Genomic DNA, 20,089 nt, shown 5'->3' on the forward strand with positions numbered 1-20,089 from the left:
GATCTGAATAATTTTGACAAGGGCCAAATTGTAGAAAAAGACGACTGGGTCAGAGCCACTACAAAACTGTAGCTCTTGTTGAATTTTTATGGTCTCCAGTCGAAGTACCTACCAAAACTGGTCCAAGGAAAACCAGTGACCTTGTGGCATGGTCATGGGCAGCCAAGACTCAATGATGCACATAGGGAGCGAAGAGTGGCCCATGAAGTACAGTCGTGGCCAAACGTTTTGAGAATGACACAAATATTACTTTTCACAAAGTTTGCTGCTAAACTGCTTTTAGATTTTTGTTTCAGTTGTTTCAGTGATGTACTGAAATATAATTACAAGCACTTCATACGTTTCAAAGGCTTTCATTGTTGGCCCTTCTTTTTCAGGACCTCTGCAATTCGACTATGCATGCTCTCAATCAACTTCTGGGTCAAATCCTGACTGATAGCAACCCATTCTTTCATAATCACTTTTTGGAGTTTGTCAGAATTAGTGGTTTTTTGTTTATCCACCCGCCGCTTGAGGATTGACTACAAGTTCTCAATGGGATTAAGATCTGGGGAGTTTCCAGGCCATGGACCCAAAACTTCAACGTTTTGGTCCCAGAGCCACTTAGTTATCACTTTTGCCTTTTGGCACGGTGCTCCATTGTGCTGGAAAATGCACTGTTCTTCACCAAACTGTTGTTGGATTGTTGGAAGAAGTTGCTGTTGGAGGGTGTTTTGGTACCATTTTTTATTCATGGCTGTGTTTTTGGGCAAAATTGTGAGTGAGCCCACTCCCTTGGATGAGAAGCAACCCCACGCATGAATGGTCTCAGGATGCTTTACTGTTGGCATGACACAGGACTGATGGTAGCGCTCACCTTTTCTTCTCCGGACAAGCCTTTTTCCAAATGCCCCAAACAATCTGAAAGAGGTTTCATCGGAGAATATGACTTTGCCCCAGTCCTCAGCAGTCCATTCACCATACTTTCTGCAGAAGATCAATCTGTCCCTGGTGTGTTTTTTGGAGAGAAGTGGCTTCTTTGCTGCCCTTCTTGACACAAGGCCATCTTCCAAAAGTCTTCGCCTCACTGTGCGTGCAGATGCGCTCACACCTGCCTGCTGCCATTCCTGAGCAAGCTCTGCACTGGTGGCACTTTGATCCCACAGCTGAATCCTCTTTAGGAGACGATCCTGGCGCTTGCTGGACTTTCTTGGACGCCCTGAAGCCTTCTTAACAAGAATTGAACCTCTTTCCTTGAAGTTTTCGGTGATCCTATAAATTGTTGATTTAGGTGTAATCTTAGTAGCCACAATATCCTTTCCTGTAAAGTCATTTTTTATGCAACGCAATGATGGCTGCACACGTTTCTTTGCAGGTCACCCTGGTTAACATTGGAAGAACAATGATTTCAAGCATCACCCTCCTTTTAACATGTCAAGTCTGCCATTCTAACCCAATCAGCCTGACATAATGATCTCCAGCCTTGTGCTCGTCAACATTCTCACCTGAGTTAACAAGACGATTACTGAAATTATCTCAGCAGGTCCTTTAATGACAGCAATGAAATGCAGTGGAAAGGTTTTTTTGGGGGATTAAGTTAATGTTCATGGCAAAGAAGGACTATGCAATTCATCTGATCACTCTTCATAACATTCTGGAGTATATGCAAATTGCTATTATAAAAACTTAAGCAGCAACTTTTACAATTTCCAATATTTATGTAATTCTCAAAACTTTTGGCCATGACTGTACAATGTAAAAGAAGAGCTACTGTAGCTTAAATTTAAAAGGGTAATTCAGTTTCCCATAGAAAGTTGTCACAACACAATGCTTCACAGTTTGCTCTGTATGGGGCTGCTTAGATGTCGACTGGTCAGTTTGCCCATGCTGACCTATGTCCATCTCCAAATGCTAACAGAGACGCATGTGCATCAGAACTGGCCTTCTTCTGTTACATCATTGGGATGGCCGGGTGTGTGTGCATTGCTTAATTAGGAAAGAGATGGCAAGAAGATAAGCTGGCGAACTTTGTGTCAAGCCATTCATATGGATGTTACTGGTTCGAACATACAAAAGATGCCTGCTGGTTTGAAATCTATGAAGTACCCTAAGTACTTCTGTGACTTATACACATTTACAAACCTGAGATTTTAAGCCATTCCTAATAGCACTATATGGATATTCTAGGTCATAATTTAATTTATTGCATGCTATATAATGTATATTAAAAATCAAGAAATTATAAAGTGATAAAGTATTTTTGTTTATCACAAACAAGTGACAGTAGCTTTACTCGATTTTTGTGTTTGTTTTGACTTTAGTTGTTGCATGGTGTTTGGTGCATTGTAACCTTTTTTTTCATGGACTTAGACTGAAATATAAAGCATTATATTTGATACATCCATTTACATTTACATTACATTTAGGCATTTGACAGACTCTCCTTTCCAGAGCAACTTACAAATGTTCTTTGCAGTTTCCTTTATTGGATAGATCCTTACACTGGTCAATACCCTTACTATAAGTACCATCAAAGGTAGGGGTTTGTTTATATATTTATATATACATTTCTATATTTGGGGGAAGTGGACAGTTAACTCAAACTGCTGTACCTTGTTGCTACAAGTGCTGTAAAGGTAAAAGCTAAAAAGCAGAAAAGACAAAGGTAATAACACGGAATTTTGCAGCTCTTAACAAGAAGATATAAGAATGGCCAAAGAGTTGAGGCATGACTGTGATCTACAAAATGCATTGCCATAAAAAAAGAAAATACATAAACATAACACAAGGTCCATACATACAACGTCATACAGTGACACATAATCAAAATTAACAGTGTGCATAACCAATAACAATTTTTTTTTTTTTTTTTTTTTGGTCAGATGAGATGAAAATTGAGTTTTTTTGTCATCAACTCAACTTGCTGTTTTCGGAGGAAGAAAAATGCTGACTATGACACTAAGAACACCACAGTCCCTACAGTCAAGCACGGAGGTAAACATTATGCTTTGGGGCTGTTTCTCTGCTAAAGGTACAGATTGACTTTGCTGCACTGAGGGGCCAATGGATGAGGCCATGTGTTGTAAAATTTTGGATGAGAACCTTCTGAAGATGGGTTGTGGATGGTCTTCCAGCATGAAAATGACCCCAAACATACTGCCAAGGAGTGGCTCAAGAATAAGCACATTAAGGTCATGGAGTGGTCTAGCCAGTCTTCAGACCTTAATCCAATAGAAAATTCACAGAGAGAGCTGTAACTTCAAGTTGCCAAGCAACAGGCAAGAAACCTTAAACATTTAGAGAAAATCTGTAAAGAATAGTGGATCAAAATGCACCCAAGATGTGTGCAAATCTAGTAAACAACTACAAGAAACATCTTCCCACTGTGCTTCCCAGCAAGGGTTTCTCTACCAAGTACTAAGTCATGTTTTGCTTGGGGATCAAATACTTATTTCCTTTATTGAAATGCAACTTAATTCATAACATTTTTATCATGTGCTTTTTCTGGATTTTTGGTTGATATTCTGTCTCAATCCTTTACCATAAACCTATGATAAAAATTATAGACCCGTCATTTATTTGTAAATAGGCAAAATTAGAAAATCTTATGCCAACAGGTGATTTTATGTTGTCTGCTCTTATGTGGTCTGATCCATTATTGCTCTAAGAAGCTGGGCATGCTACTGTCCTCCTGTTCATGTATATAATCTTTGTCCATCACGTTTCCCTTTTTGTATTTCACAAACAAAAATTGGTCTATTTAGTTCTGTCTCATACAGTATATACAGTATATGCAGTATATTCAGTACTGTGAAAATACATAATTAATAAAATTAATAAATAATTAATAAACCAAAGTCGGTTTTGGGGTGACAACTTTTTGAGGACCCATTAATGTCAGGTATATTTTGTGTAGTTCTATAAGAAATTAGCGATTATGTTTTACTTAGCATCCTGCAGAACCACCTACAGTTCTTCTGAGAAGAAGACTGACTGTTAACTGACTGTTAAACCTGCTTTCTTTGTGCATTCAAAACCCAGCAGCTTCCATCAATTTTTTTCTACATTATAAAACAATACTGAAGGCATCCAGAATATGCAATAATCTCCTTTGAACAACTTATGTCGCAATGTCTGTTACTTATGGTCAGTAAAACTTTCATAAGGTCTCAAATCTAAGGTGCTGTAAATTGGTGTTTTTTGAGGCTGGTAACTCTTAAATCTATTTTTCATTTACAGCAGAGGTAAGTCTTGGTCTTGCTTTCCTGGGATATATCCCGGGTCTTTATGAAAGCCAGTTTCCTCATGGTGCTTGATGGGTTTTTCAAATACATACGACAATACTGTTTTTAAAAAAAATATTTTACAACAGCTGACCTTCATGTCTTAAAATAACAACTGGCTGTTGCTGTTGTTGATGTGACTTAATTATCTAATGTCGTGTGTTATTTTATAGTTTTAAAAAATCCAGTATACTGTATATAGTCAATTTTATATTATATTGTCAATTTTGTAAACTTTCATATATTACCCTGTGTCCTCAAATAATGTAGTCATGAATTTTAGTAACTGGGTTAAGAAACCTTCAACATATTATTACAAATCTGGAAAGATAGTGCAGAACCTGCAACTTTGTGGAATAAATGTAAACAGAAGAAAAAGAAAATACTTTGTGGAGTTGCAGGGTAAAAAATTAAAAGCATAAAAAAACGTAGCTATGTTTAATACTGAAAATAAGAGCATTGTGATGTGAACTCAGAGGATTGGAACTAAACGGCTGTGTGGCCATTGAAAAACCACTTTCTATGAGGGATCAATTTCTAGGGGGTGCATCAAAAATAAAATTTAGAGCAATGGAAAAGGATCATGTGGTCTGATTCCAAACTGGCCCTATTGCAAAGTGATGGGTGTCTCAGGGTAAGAAGGGAAGCATATGAAGAGATCTACCTATCATGCATAGGGCCCAAAGCACAGGCCTCTAGAAGCAGTGTTATGATCTGTGGTTGCTTCGCGCGGTCAGATCTAGACTTAGCAAGGTTATGTGACAATAAAATTAAGTCTGCTGATGACCTGAATGTATGACCAGAGTTTCACATTATTGGAGTTTTTCTTTTCTGACAGTTATATTTCAGGCCTCTAATTGTGAAAGAGTGGTTCTGGGAGCATGAGGAATTATTTTTAGACATGAATGAACAATCACATTGTTTGCAGTAATCACACAAATTAAGCCCGAAAAAATATTGTTTTTTACACGCAAAGTCTAAGCAAATTTGGTATAATTTTAGTAAGGTTACAAGGTGTACTCAAACTTAATTAATTAATTAAGTTTGAGTACACCTTGTAACCTTACTAAAATTATAGTTATAGATTTTAATTCATAGAATTCTTCTTCGCTCCATTTGGCATACAACAGTGATGGCTAAATGTTTATTAAACCACTCTAAAATCACAGAGGATGGTCATCAGATGCTGAGACACATAGTGCACAGAGGTCAATAACTTTCTGCAAAGTCAATAGCTACTGACCTCCAAACTTCATGTGTCCTTCAGCTTAGCTTATAAACAGTGCATAGAAAGCTTCATTAAATGGGTTTCCATGGGCGAGCAGCTGCATCCAAGCCTTAAATCAAGTGCAATGCAAAGCATCAAATGTAGTGGACTTTAGAGCAGTGGAGACATGTTCTCTGGAGTGACAGATTATGCTTCTTTGTCTGGTAAGCCGATGGACAAATCTGGGTTCGGTGGTTGCCAGGAGAACAATACTTGTCTTAGCTTATTGTGCCAATTGCAAAGTTTGGTGGAGGGGGGATGATGATGTGCAGTTGTTTTCCAACTTTGTGGGAACAGTTTGGGGATGGTCTTTTCCTGTTTCAACATGACTGCGCACCAGTGCACAAAGGTCCATAAAGACATGGATGAATCAGTTTGGTGTAGAAGAATTTGACTGGCCTTCGCATACTCCTGACCTCAACCCAATAAAAAACCTTTGGGATAAATTAGAGCGAAGACTGGAAGGCAGGCATTCTTGTCCAACATTAATGTCTGACCTCAATAATGCACTTCTGAAAGATTGGTCAAAAATTATTATAAACACACTCCTAAAACTTAAGGAAAGCCTTCCCAGCAGATTTAAAGCTGTTATATCTGCAAAGAGTGGGACAACATCATAATAAACCCTATGATTAAGAATTAGATGTGACCCAAATTTATATGCATGTGAAGGCAGATGGGCGAATATGTTTTGGTATATAGTGCATTTACGTTTATGGGGATTTTTTTATTATTTTTCTGATCATTTTTCTCTTCTGGAACACATTATTTTAATTCAGTTTTGGATTGTATATGTGGTTTAAGTTAAGTTGTCTGGAGAACCATGATTCTAGATCAGCACCATGGACAGTTATGTGTTTTTTGAGTCAAGTGTTGTTTTAATGAATTATAATTCAAGCCTCAGTGCTGTGGTTTGCTTTTTGCCCAGAGTAATGTCTTTTTACATAAAATTCTCAAAGTAGCATTTATTACTGATTAATTTAATACCTTGCACCTCCAGGGTCCGGGTTCGATTCCCGGCTAGACTCGATTGCCGTCTCTGTGTGCACAGAGTTTGCATGTTCTCCCCATGTCTCCGGTTTCCTCCCACAGTCCAAAGACCTGCAGATTAGGCTAATTGGCATTCTCAAATTGGCCGTAGTGTGTGAATGAGTGTGTGAGTGTGTGTATGTGTGTGTGCCCTGTGATGGATTGGCACCCTGTCCAGGGTGTATCCTGCCTCATGCCCAAGTCTCCTGGGATAGGTTCCAGGTCTCTGCAACCCTGAATACAGGATAAAGCAGTATAGACGATGAGTGAGTGAGTGAGTGAGTGAGTGAGTGAGTGAGTGAGAGCTTTGTTTGTGGTACTGGCATGTCAGTGGAGATCTGGTGGAGCACCTGCTCCCTGGTGAAAATATGTATTATAACATCAATGTCATGGATTCATTATGTTGTGTGCACATTCACCTCTTGTCACACAGTATAAACAATTAAATGAAAAAATAATATACAATATCTCGATTTGTAGTGCTATTTTATCAGCTGCCAAAAAATAACATTTCATGTGATTAATGCACATTAATTATGACAATTTATCCTATAAGATTTCTATTAGATGTCGATTTCCCATCTACCATGTGGGTCAGAACCTACTACCACAAAAGGAACCAAATGAAAATGCTGCATGGGTATCAACTTTGGTTCTACCACTGGCTCCTCATCATCAGTCTCTATCAACATTGTTGCTTTAACCTAAGACTTAGGTAACTCTAGTCACCTCTTGGACAGAACAAAATATTATATTTAACATTCACTCATTAGCTGTGCCATAAGTGCTGTGTAGGGTTTGAGGTCTTATCAGTGGGAACTTAAAATACAAGGCAGAGTACACCCTAAATGGGGTGTCAACTAATCGCAGAGCACAAGCACACATGCATTCAGACATAGTCACACACTACAGACAACTTAGAAAAGTCAGACAACCTATGGTGCATGTCTTTGGAATGTGGGAATAAACCAAGCAATCACAGAGAGAGCAAGCAAACTCCAAACACACAGGACCAGAGGCTAGTTTTAAACCCTCCAAGGTAAGAGGTAACAGTGTTAACTACCAAGCCACCATGCTGCCCCTATTTGACATTTAGGGTTCTATTTAACCTTTTCATTAAGAAAAAGGCTGGTGATTTCCTTTCTATTCTAGAGTTAAGAGGGATTTTTGACTGGGTCCCCTTTAGTATAATAAGGCTACCAGGTGTTATGCATGCAGTGAAACTACTGTGTTGATTCACATTAGTGGCTCTGTATAATGCATATTTCCATGTTTCCAGTGGCCCATTCAGCTTTCTGAGATTTGCCCTTCCACAGACATGAATGTTCTTAAGAATTGTATGCTGATGGCCCTATTATTTTGGATAGCCAAAAAAAAAAAAAATTGGTTCTTAGTCTTATGCTGACCTCAGAAAAAAACTTCCTAACACTGGAACAGGCAGCATATTTCATTGGCATGAAGATGGCTTCTCTAAAGATGCTATTCCTCTGTCACTCCACTGTAAGGCATACTGTATAATATGATGATTGCTCAAGGGACATAAACTTATGTTTAACTCATGTTCACAGTGTTTATAAAGGGAAAAATATTTTTTTCATTTTTAAAATATTTTAAAATAAGCTTGTTTTACATATATATGTGGCCAAATATCAAAACTCGGGGGTTCGATCCTAAAGAACTCTTTAAAGGCTCTGGGAACTCTGAAATGCTGCTGCCTGGGCGTCCCAGTGTATCTTCTCCAGGTTCTTCTTAAGCTCATTATTATTACCATTGGCATGAATGCAGAGATGCCATATGGCATTATGTATACATTGTGACATACAATATCTAGTTTATTTTTACAAGCTCTACCAGTTAGAGTGGCCAAATAAAACATTAGCAACATACAGTATGTAAATATGGGTCTATGAACACCTGAACCCCTGATAACCACAAAGGTTTCCTATCTTTTGTTAAGTTTTCTGGTATAGACAATAGAGCCGAGTTAGTCTGCCAAAGCAACTGGCAAGAGATCTCTTCAGCACAAACTGTTATCTATGGCGGATATATGGATTTTCTTTGCTTACTCTTCTATTGTTTACATATCAGACAAATTAGCAAACACCAGACCATTCCATGTATGTTCTACTCATTACTGTTAACTATATCCTAGTAAAAACAATAGTAACCCAATTATTGTGATTTTGGTGATTATGCACATTTTGTCTTGATTATTCTGTCACTAAATATTTTACACTTTTCTGACCCGCATAAATTTAAGTGGAGCTTGTTCCAGACAATGAATACCTGCTTCAGAATACATCACTTTGTGTCTTTGTTGAACAGTTGCAGCATGCATGTGCACACTCATTCTAAAGAATCCCAGTGATTTTTACAGCCCCGGACAATTATCAGATTTTCATATAATTCAATTTGAATATTAATTAATATATTATGACCTATTATACGTTTTTTTTGCTTGTAATTTTTGAACAGTCTCATGGTTCTCTTGTGTGTACAAAACAAAAAACATGAGAAAATCTCTTTCTCTCCCTTTCTTCTTCTTTAAATTTACATATATTTAATTTATAAACTTGCTCTTCAGTTATTCATGAGTTCTAAGGAAAAAAAAGTGTGGTTAGAACCTCCTCCAGCTTAGAGTACAGCTCCACCCAGCAGTCACCATTTTCTTTGCCCAAAATAGACACAACAGACACAATAGTCATGTGGAACTTGAAGAGGCACAGCAACATGTATGTTAAACATTTTATATTTAACTGCTTTTTTCAACAAGGGACAATTCCAAGCTGGTTTTGGGAAAATTCTAAAGTATTGGATTAGTTCCAGCTGTCTGTGACTCAACTTCAGATGCTGAAGTTGTAAGTGTCACTATTTTAAAAATCTGCATATTTTGGGGGGTTTCTAGGTCTTTTTGTTTTCAATTTCAATCATTATGGCTTATAGTTCTTTAAAATAAAATGTAAAAATTCATTATATCAAAGCATTACAATATTTAATTTTGAGCAAGAGGCATGACCACAGCCTTAAAAAGATTGTCAAGCAAAGCTGATTCAAGAACTTGTGAGAACTTCCCAAGGAGTTAAGTGAGACTGGAAGCAGTGCTTATAAGTCACCATGTACAGACACTTCAGGAAATAGGCTGCAATTGTTGCATTCTTCAAGCTACTCTAAAACTAGAAACAGTGTCAAAATTATCCTACCTGGACTAAGAAGAAAAAGAACTGGACCGTTGCTCAGTAGTCCAAGATCCTCTTTTCAGGTAAAATAGTAACTGTACTAATTTTGAAGTCAACACGCCAAAGGAAACGTCCGGAGTGTAGAGGCACAGAATCCAATTTTCCAAAGTTGGTGAAGATTTGGGGTGCTTTGTCATCTACTGGCTTTGGTTCACGCTGTTTTATCAAGTCGAAAGTCAACACAGCCAAGAGATTTTAGAACACTTTATACGTCTATCTGTTAACAGGCTTCATGGAGATGCCAATTTCTTTTCCATCAGGAGTTTGGACAGGCTGATCACCTCCATGCCATGCCACATTGATTCAGTAATGAATGCAAAGGAGCACCGACAAAGTACGGAGTGCATAAAAAAAAATCAGAATTTCTGTATTGTAAATATTTTTTCCATTGAAATATTGTAATATTTTGAGATACTGTATTTTTGAACGAGCTGTAAGCAAAAACCATACATTTAAATTTAAGGCGTGAAATATTTGAATGAATACATGAGAGAGTGACATTTTTAATTAACGTGCAAAAATAAAACTTATACGTCTTATAAGACTTAAAAGTCTTGCACCACCCCTCATTTATTTATTTATATTTTGCCAGACTTTCTTCTATGTTTTTATACTTATCATACAACAACAATAAATGTGTTTACATTTGGCTGTCTCTGTATGCATAGATAAAGGTATGCACAAGATGCTGAATCACATTTAACGTAAGTGTTTATGTTCAGAAAATAATCTGGCTAAGTTTCATGCCTTAATTTTGTTCAGTCTTTTTTTTTTTGGTTAAATGTCTAACAGCTTCCGTCTGAAACGTGATTTTAGTGAGCTGCATATTGCCAGTTGCTTAGAAATAAACTACACCTGCAGGTAGGTAAGTTAATGGTGATGACTGCTGGTTGCAGAGGCCCTCTGCAAATTTGGCCTAGGGGCCAATCAGTCTCTCGAATCGCACCTGTCTACATCACATGTGCAAGACATAAATTAGCTAAGGAAAGTTCTTATTAATCCCCTGCATATTTCCCGTTCGGTTTACCTCTTCCAAGCAAACATATTTTTTGTTCAAATCTTTTGCTTTTGCTGTCTATCCGTGTATGCTTCAGCTGTTTAAGTGTCTGACTAATCTGTAAAATATGCCTCCAGACTGTCAGTCAATTGTTTGACTATCGAATTATTTTGCTTATCTCGAGAATCGGGCAAGGCGGAGTCAACAAAGGACTAGTGACAGCGTATTTGTTAAATCGCCGACGAATACTTTCGGGAAACGCCCGCAAAATAGCCTTGTACGTAACGTGCTCTTTTTTTAAAGTTGTTGGGGAATTTACTAATATTTATCTATTGCTCTTCACGGTCTGTTTTAACACACCGTGAGTTGTAATCACAGTTTGTCAATACACCCCTACAACAGAGAGGTTTTAAGCTACGAAGAAGCAGCAATAACTAGAAAGTAACAGTAATAACTACAATCTTTTTAATATATGAGTTTTGAAATGGGTGATTCAGCCCTCAAACACGGTCCTCTCTAAGGTGTCATAAGAGCTTAAAGGATTCGTAAGCAGCCGTCAGATGAGCGTTAGTTCGTAAGGAGGCGCCCGCTGCTTTGACCTGACCTCGTCTGTGCACTCGCTCCTGCTGTTCAGCATGATCAGTTCGCTCTGAGCAGTTTATCACAGCCCCGCCCTATCTTCAGTCCATCTAATTAAAACAATACGCAATTAATTTTGCGTTTATCCTTCTGCGCTTTCGCTCTCAGCTCATTATATGTCTAAATGTATGTGATTCGGTAAGAATGTAAGGATTTAGTGGTCACCTTTTTGGGACTTTCAAACATGCATGTATTGAAGTGACAGTGCATGAAATAGACTCGACTAGTTGTGCTTAATTTACTTACATCTATTCCATGTAATGTACTTGAGGGCTAGCTATCTCTGTCGCAAACATTTGAAGGTAATAATATGACGAATTATTATAAATTACATTGCCTAATGCTATGCAACATTTCCATGGTGAGTATCTTGTACAGGGAAAGGGTTGGCAGCATGGGATCAACCAGCCACCAACCAAAATACCTGAAAAGAAAATCTTACTTATTGCACAAACTGGAAAGCTGGCGTACGTGTTCTTTTGGCTCAGCTAATACATTGTTACAGGATTTGGTAAAAATGCATCTGACTTGTTTGTACACGTTTGAACATCACTGACTCGTGGATTTTATTTTAGCCAGCCAACCCAATGAACTTTCCTTTGGTGCAACATACTGGCATGACTTTAAAGCCGATGAAGGCAATTTTCAAGGATTATTGATAACATGTTTTAATGCATATGCATGAAAGGGAGTTTTAGGAAACCAACTCTATATGTTTGTGTAATTGATTGAGGGGATGACCTCCTATTCAAAATGTTTTTTTAAATGTAGCACAACGAGCAAACTAGCAAACAACCCAGCTTGTGTCTGAATTAATATTTCATTCATCATCATTATGGGCTGATAAGTTAATGTAACCATTTTATTCTGTCTTAATGAGCTATGGTTAAATTAATGAAGGTAACATTTGAACGGGAACATGCGCGTAGAAAAAAATAAATATACTATATATATATATTAAACATATAACATATAACACGAAGCTAAGAAGACGGACAGAAGAGAATGCTTTTGCAAGTCCATTTCACAAACCAATCATGTCCTATATTCAAATTTAAATAATTATTATTTGTATGGAGAAATTCAGCGGTATTTTATTGGCAAAAGTATTTTGCACCTCTGAAATAATCTGAAGCCAAATGGAAAAATTGTAATAAATTTTCTGAATAATGTTATGTATTATGTAACACCACTGTTGCATAATTTTTTTAAATAAAATCTATATATTAGCCTATCTTTTATTTCTCCTATTGAAGTTTTATTCCACCTTAAAACGACGAAGTGGTTTGGCCCCACGTGCTCCCTGTAGTTTTGGTTTTTGTCCTCCTCGCAGCTGCTGTCACCTCGCATTACTCGCAGTCAGCTAAATGAAACATTATTCTAAACATATGCATCGTAATCAGTTCGGTCACACTTACAAGAACACGCGTTAATAAGGCAATCAATCACTGTGGAACAAGCGAGTTGTTCTGCAGCAGCTCATAAACAGTGTGTAATGAAGAATTGGAGGTTAGAATGACACGCGCTGATCAGATAATCAATGTCAAAGACGCGATGAATGTCAGTAAATGTAGTTTTCACGTCGTTTCTATAAAATCTTCAATTTACAACAAGCAGTTCAATTACCCAGAAAATACAGTCAATTAAATAGGGGTGATTGGACAGTAGGGGAAGGATCATCGATCTTTGCATTTCTATCTCGCCAGTGGACATTTAATTTAGGTTTCCTATTAGCATCGAAATAAAGAAAATATAAACTATATTAAACAACCCGCAGATACATCTTCTTGTCAAAAGCAATTTGGTTAAGGTGAAAGACTTTTTTTTTTTTTTTTACATTTTATGATACATTCTTTTTTAGTTTTCGCACACTGGATACAAAACTAATCGTGTTATTGTGGCCAGTGTTTTTCTGCCCTCTGTCTTATTTCGTTTAGCTCTCCATCTATCTCAATGCCTTTGTTGGATGGGTTGTAACCCTTGCTGGAGTAAAGAGCATGAAGAACCACGGCAATACATCACATCCAAAGCTGAGTCTAATCCTATTTCTTTAATGGGGACGTTAAAAAAGCAACTTATCTCTAAATCCCTTGGGGTGCTCTTGTATATATTTAACCGAGCTGCAATTAACGACAGTATCAGTTTGTATCATTTAGAGGTAATGTAAACATTATGGTAAATTATAGGGTCGAGATGACCCGATGACTCACTCTTCAAATTCCCTATAGTTTTGGTGTAGGCTTAATTAATATACTGTTCGCGTTATTTTATAAAAGGTCAAAACAAAAACATAGCGCTTTTTATCGCTGCAGTTTTCTATCGAAAAATAATAATAATTTAAAAGCACTGTACGAACAAAGGTTCAGTTTTATCATCCTTTCAGCTTTAGACAGGTGGGAATTTGACTTAGGCTTATATGTGCGTGTGCGTGCGTGCGTGCGTGCGTGCGTGTGTGCGTGCGTGCGTGCGTGTGTGTGTGTGAAGTTTATATTATCCATATATATATTAGGCCTATATAAACAAATAACGAATTGTTTAACCATTTTTTACGAACGTTGCCTACTTAATAATACGAGAAACGACGCCTTTTTAACCTTTATTAATTTTCATATAGATGTTTTTTTTCCTAGTTGTTTGGGAGGGACAAAATACTAAACAAGCAATTACTTGATTTTTAAATATTTATTTTCCCAAGAACAAACACCATCAATAAATAACATAATTTACATTTTATATTGCACATATTTCTCAAGTGAAAATATGAAAAATCATACAGTCGGTAATATTTAAAATACAGAAACGTAATTTAAAAGTCATGAATCACAGCGATCCTGGGGAGAAGGGCAAAACACAGGATTTTTTTTTTTACTCCCATTTATTGAACAAACTGTTTCTATCGCGAGAACCAACCCTTCGCATCCCCTACTAACGTATAAAACCCTTTAACATTCGAAACTTTATCAGCAATGTAATATGCATTATTTACAATGACCATTTTGGTATATGTCCTGCATTTCTGTATTCTGTCTTCAATGACTTGATATTTATTTTAAACTCTGGTATCGACATTACATTTTTTTGTAGAACTGTCAGAGCACCTAAGACAAACTCACACATTCAGCCAGTCACTTGAATTAAATAGATGTCTAACTCATTAAAATAAATAAATAAATACAACGCTGAATGTTTTCACATAGCTGTCGGTATTTTGGTTTATTTCTATCTGAATTAGACTATGTATGTTATGACAAAATATCTCACCATTCATAACTGGCTATACAAGTGCTGTTTTGCGTTGGTTAAAATGCCATTGTCTAATGGGCAAAATGGTATGTAGGTGACAAAAAATATGCATGCAGACAGAAATGCATAAGCAATTTGTCTAAAGTTTGGGCTTGTGCGGATAATCCCGTTACAATGTGAGTGAAGAGTCTCTGTTGGGAGCATTATGGAAATATCGGTTCGTATTTAATGAGGCTGCTCGCATCAGCAGAACACAGCTGAGAGAAAATTCTACCCACGACGACTAAAGCTCCAATAAAGAGACTGGAAAAGGACTCAACGGAAGGGGAGGTTGTTTTTTGTCTTTTAAAATTTCTTCAGATAACGAATGCCACGTTTGTTACTGTACAATATGCACCAGTAACAATGTGTGAAGCACAAGGTTCTTTATCTGCCTCGTCTAATGACTTCCCACAGCGGGTTGTTATGATGTGACATCGGGTCTCAGAACAGGGAACTTCCTCACATTTTCGTTTTCAAAGGAGCTCCATCAAGGTGCATGATTGGCAATTTTCGTCATAATCTGCACATTATTAACAGCAGAATTGACACTATGGAAGCAGTGTAGAGTCTCATCGCCTATAGCTCCATCGAATTAAGGGAGTCCCTGAACGGCATCGTCATCATCCTCATCCTGGTACCTCAGACTAAAAGTTGCACATGCACCGTATTTTTCTCTTTAGAGCAAGAAAGAAGTGTGTGCTGTCATAAAACTTGAAGACGAAAATTGTACTGGGTGAACAAAACATTAGAAAAAAATATAGTGGAAACTGAATCAAACATCTGCTGTTTATTTAGCCATATTTCGCGGTGCCAAATCTTTCTTTTTAGAATATAGCGCTGATTCCGGTTATCATTTAATAACATTTAATATTTTCTGGTCTGGCTTAATAGGTTCTATTTAAAATGGCTTGAAAAATGTCCTTAATAATTTGAATGCGCTAACAACAAGATGTTGATTAAAATCAAAAGTAACTTTCGTTACACGTTTAAGTGGCAAGTTATCTATTGAGGGCGCTTTCCTCTCTCTGATCTGGCGAGGGCACGGCGGTTTTGCTCAGTACGGCTGCCGAATAGGGTAGAAATCCGCTTTCGGACCTCGGTGCGCTCGCTGTGCATGTGAAGTCCGAGCCCGCGCTGCGAGAACTGAGCGCGCCGCCGCTGTGGCAGCTGAGGCAAGAGCAAGCACTAGCCGAGGGTGCGCTCACCGCCGCCGCAGCCGCTGCTGCAGCTGAACTGTTGAGGCCTGCCGGCGACTGGTACAGTCCGGGATGACGAAAGCTGCAGAGCAGCTCTGGACGTGAATACGGATGGGAGAGCGCTCGAAATGTGTCAAGGGGCCGTATGGAGGTGGCGAATGGTGAGGATGCGGCTCCAGAGGCCGCAGCCGCCGCGGCCGCGGCCGTGACACCCACGTGCGGGTAGTAGTGCAGGGGCATATGAGTATGAAACGGGTACGGCAGACTTCCGGTGGCCGCTGCGTGCGTCATCATGTAAGTGTAGAAGCTGGGATCGGCCGGATGTGGCCAGGACATGGCCAGGCGCTGCCTCTTGTCCTTCATTCGCCGGTTTTGGAACCACACCTACACACACCACAACACGCACACACACACAAACCTGTATTTAGATTCAGCCTAATGTTCAACAAGCGATTTTCCTCGTTGTAAATTTACTTGGAAAAAATAGGCAAAGAGAAATAACTACACTCAAAATGTAAATAATAAGAAAAATCGACTTGTGAAATATGGTGTTAAAGCAAAAGTAGCGTAGGTTTAATTTATGCTAAAAAAATATCTAATTTTAATAAGACTTAAAACTGTCGCACTGTTATACGAAAACGCATGAAAACGACATTAGCTAACGTAGGGTAAACCAATCACCTTTCAACCACCCGATATACGGAATTACAAAAACAGTCTTACACTGTCTTACATTGTTGTATATTTTTACGCCTTATATTTAATTTTGAACTTAATTCCGTAGCTGATATGATTTCCGTGACTTTCAATTTTACATAAAAAATGTTTACGTATTTTGACGACATGCTCATATAAGTTGAAATATATATATTTTCACCATTAAAGTATTTTTTTTTATATAAAAAGCAAATCTATAGCCTTTGAGTGGAAAGTTTTAAATCCCACACTTTCTCTTTAATTGGAAAAAAACATGTATTTTGCAAGTTTATATTAAAACATCGATTTAGCCTATAATTTGTATGTAGATTTTTTATCACATATTATAGCCTATAATTATTTGAACCAGCAACAATTGAAACGAAATATTACCTTTATAGTTGTTTCAGGTAGGTTTAAAGCCGCAGCTAGCTCACATCTCCTGGGTCTTGAAACATAGTTTTCCCTGTAAAATTCTTTTTCCAGTCTTCCGATTTGTTCCCTGGTAAAGGCAGTCCGGTATCGCCTCACTTGGTCCGTGTTTGAGTTGGTCGAGCTGCCGATGGAGTTTCCGTTATGACTAGAGACAGACGAAGAACTCGAGCTCCCCGAATTACTGTCTGAGAAACCTAATGAATACAACAAATAATTATAAACAAGAATAAGACACGGGTAATTCAGTAATGTGGCTGCATAAATGTCATATTCTAAAATATGTTGTTATTCATTTACATACGAACATCTTGCTACATAGTTTAGCCCAAACACTGCGAATTTTCTCCATGCTATTAATTTCTGCCTGTAGTAAGTAATTCGACGAAGTAAATTCTCCGTCGACATGTGAAAAGCAAATCAACAAATATACAAAATTGTCGCAATTTGTATTGTTGTTAAACATATATTATGTAAAGATATGTCCCAACTAAAATATTTGTATGTTTTATATTAGTAACAAATTCGTGTTATAGTGAAATGCCAGTTATAATAATAATAATAATAATAATAATAATAATAATATCGGACTTAAGTAAATAATTTAATACATTTCCAGCGCTGTAGTTCAACAACGTTTTGTTTTTATTTTGATGGGTTCTTTTTCACTTAGGTCAAGGTACTTTATGCACTTTACGTATTATTATAAATACATGTAAAATTATTAAAGAAAATATAAGCAGTATGGTCTTTCATTGGTAAAACTTTAGCATTAATGACTTAAACGAAAAAGGGCCCTTGTGCTTTACCTTTATTATTGTTTTCCTTGTGTTGGCTGACACTGTTTGGGGAGCGATGAGATGGGCAGCCTACTTCCACATCGCTATTCATTTCGGAGTCGGTAGAAACTTCAGGATACAGACTTGATTTCTTCCTGTTTTCAGAGGACGAGATTTCCGCCGATGAACTGTTGTCGTTGGCGTGGTGGTTTCCGAATAAACTGTCTATTTCGAATTTGCCTTTGCTGGGCACGTCGCCCAGGCTAGCGTGTAGCGAAGCGGAAGTGATTCTCGGGCTCAGTCGCCCCGTGTGCTGAGAATTTTCAAGGGCCTCGAGCACCGCGTTTCCGTTCGACTCGGAGAGGTTCGGCAGCCTCTTGCCTGCCACGGGACTGTGCAGCCCCCTTTCCATCAGAATCATCTCTTTTCTTATCCTCTCCATCATGAAGTAACGCAGAAAAAAGCCGAACTCCCCCGCGCCGCTGGTACTCCGATGAATTTGTGGCGTAGCTAATCCGCAGTCAGCTCTGATACTGGCACCAAATAATATAACACCTTTATGGGTAAGGCGAAGAAAAAAGCAGACGAATGCCAGTGCGGGCAACGAATGACTGCTTAAAATGACCCGTGCATCCTCTGCGGTCCGAAATGTCATTCATCAAAAAAAGTGTTTCGCGGTTTCGTCGTTAAAGGTGTGCGTGACGCTTCGCGAATGATCATTTATTGTAACAGGTTTATAAGCAAATAAATAGGAGCGGGACTGTCAGAAGAATGATGTAGTCGAGCTGAGCTCGCTCAAAGCCTCATATCCAGGTGGAGGGAGAGGGAAGAAGTGAGGAGAGGAGCTGCTGTCCCGTCGATGATCTGCGTCTGCTTTAGATGGCTCCTGGGTTTGGCCTCTGGGGTGAAATTGACAGTCTGATTAATAAAATGAGTGCGGCAACATTTCCCTCTTCATTTAGGAATATCATTATACTTTGATTCTCTATTGTTCCTCCCTTCTGCTTAGACTCTCGCTCCCCCTCTCTGCCTCCCTTCTGATTCCTTTTTTTTTTCCTAAGAAGATTATTTGACTCAGATGTTTTGGACTGAAAGGTGTTGGAGATTTTTACTCCAGGGTATCGGCGTGCACAGTTTAAGAACGGGTGTTCTTTAAAAGAAAAAAAGCTGAAAAAATAAATTAAAAAATCGTGTTTAATACTGCTGTCAAATAATCAATTCACATTGAAAATAACGACATATATCATCTTGTTTAGGAGTGTAAAATTATGTTGTAGCAGCTATTGTATTTTATTGCACATAAATTAGTTGTTAGAAAAGCCAAAGATACACATTGTACTATTTTAAATAGCTACGAACCAAATGTATTTATAATCAAATCGTTTTCATTGTAAAACAAAAACAAAAAAATCACATATTCAGAACGCCATTAAGTGCATGGAAATCGTTATCATCTTCAAATCCAATCCAGTCATCAAATCAATTTCAGCATTTGGGTTTGATACTGAAAAAAAAAAACTACGTCTTGAGTTGTGATTTTAAATAAACAAATCACTGATGCGTGTAAAAAGTATATTACAATTAGCTAACTGACCCCTTGATATGATGATTTAGGATTAACGGCTCATTTTAAAAGTTGATCACTAAAAATGGGATCAGCCCAATAACTGCACGGAAATCTTTATTAAAAGAATTTAAAATTCTTTTTAGAAAATTAGAGAGCTGGAGTCGAGCAATCGAGAACTTTTTTCATTTTTAATAAGAAACACAATTCTGTTTTCAATACGCACTCTTCCCTTAGTAAATCTCAATGCTCGTAAGTTTCATAACTTCTTTTCTTTTTCTTATCTTTGCTTATATCTTTTGCTTATTATTTTGCTTATATTTTGTATTTTGAAAAATGCCAGACACTTAAGAAAAATCCCTCAGTTTTTTCCCCTGGTCTACTGATAAGGATCGGCTATTTTTTCCATTTTTTAAACTATTTAAAGCCGCCTTATGCGAAATGACATCTAATTCGTTCATGGTGTTTAGAGGTAAGCTCCTGATCATGCGCGTACTGAAGTGAGTGGACTGTGTAGACGCCTAGTAAAGGTGAGGTTAAGTGATAGAACAACGTACTTTCAGCTGTAGACTTTATAGCCACAGAAGTGCTTTACCGTTCTTTGGCGCCCCCAGCAGCTTTTCACTTGCGCAGCAGGCGTTGGCTAGACTACTAGAGCAAATGGTAAAATTTGCAATCGGTAACGTTAGGCTATATTAAAATGAACT

General features: G+C 37.8%; 1 protein-coding gene across 1 annotated transcript; it reads right to left on the bottom strand.

The window, feature by feature from the left end:
* Positions 1-14,183: 14,183 nt before the first annotated feature.
* Positions 14,184-18,600, bottom strand: evx2 (even-skipped homeobox 2). Its single transcript, XM_053497091.1, has 3 exons — positions 17,849-18,600; positions 17,001-17,236; positions 14,184-16,295 (listed from the first exon to the last, which is right to left on the bottom strand). The coding sequence occupies exons 1-3, from the start codon at positions 18,471-18,473 to the stop codon at positions 15,714-15,716; spliced, it is 1,443 nt and encodes a 480-aa protein (XP_053353066.1). The 5' UTR covers positions 18,474-18,600; the 3' UTR covers positions 14,184-15,713.
* Between the last annotated feature and the right edge of the window lie 1,489 nt (positions 18,601-20,089).

This window comes from Clarias gariepinus, chromosome 5 (assembly GCF_024256425.1).
Source record: "Clarias gariepinus isolate MV-2021 ecotype Netherlands chromosome 5, CGAR_prim_01v2, whole genome shotgun sequence".
Lineage (NCBI taxonomy): Eukaryota > Metazoa > Chordata > Actinopteri > Siluriformes > Clariidae > Clarias > Clarias gariepinus.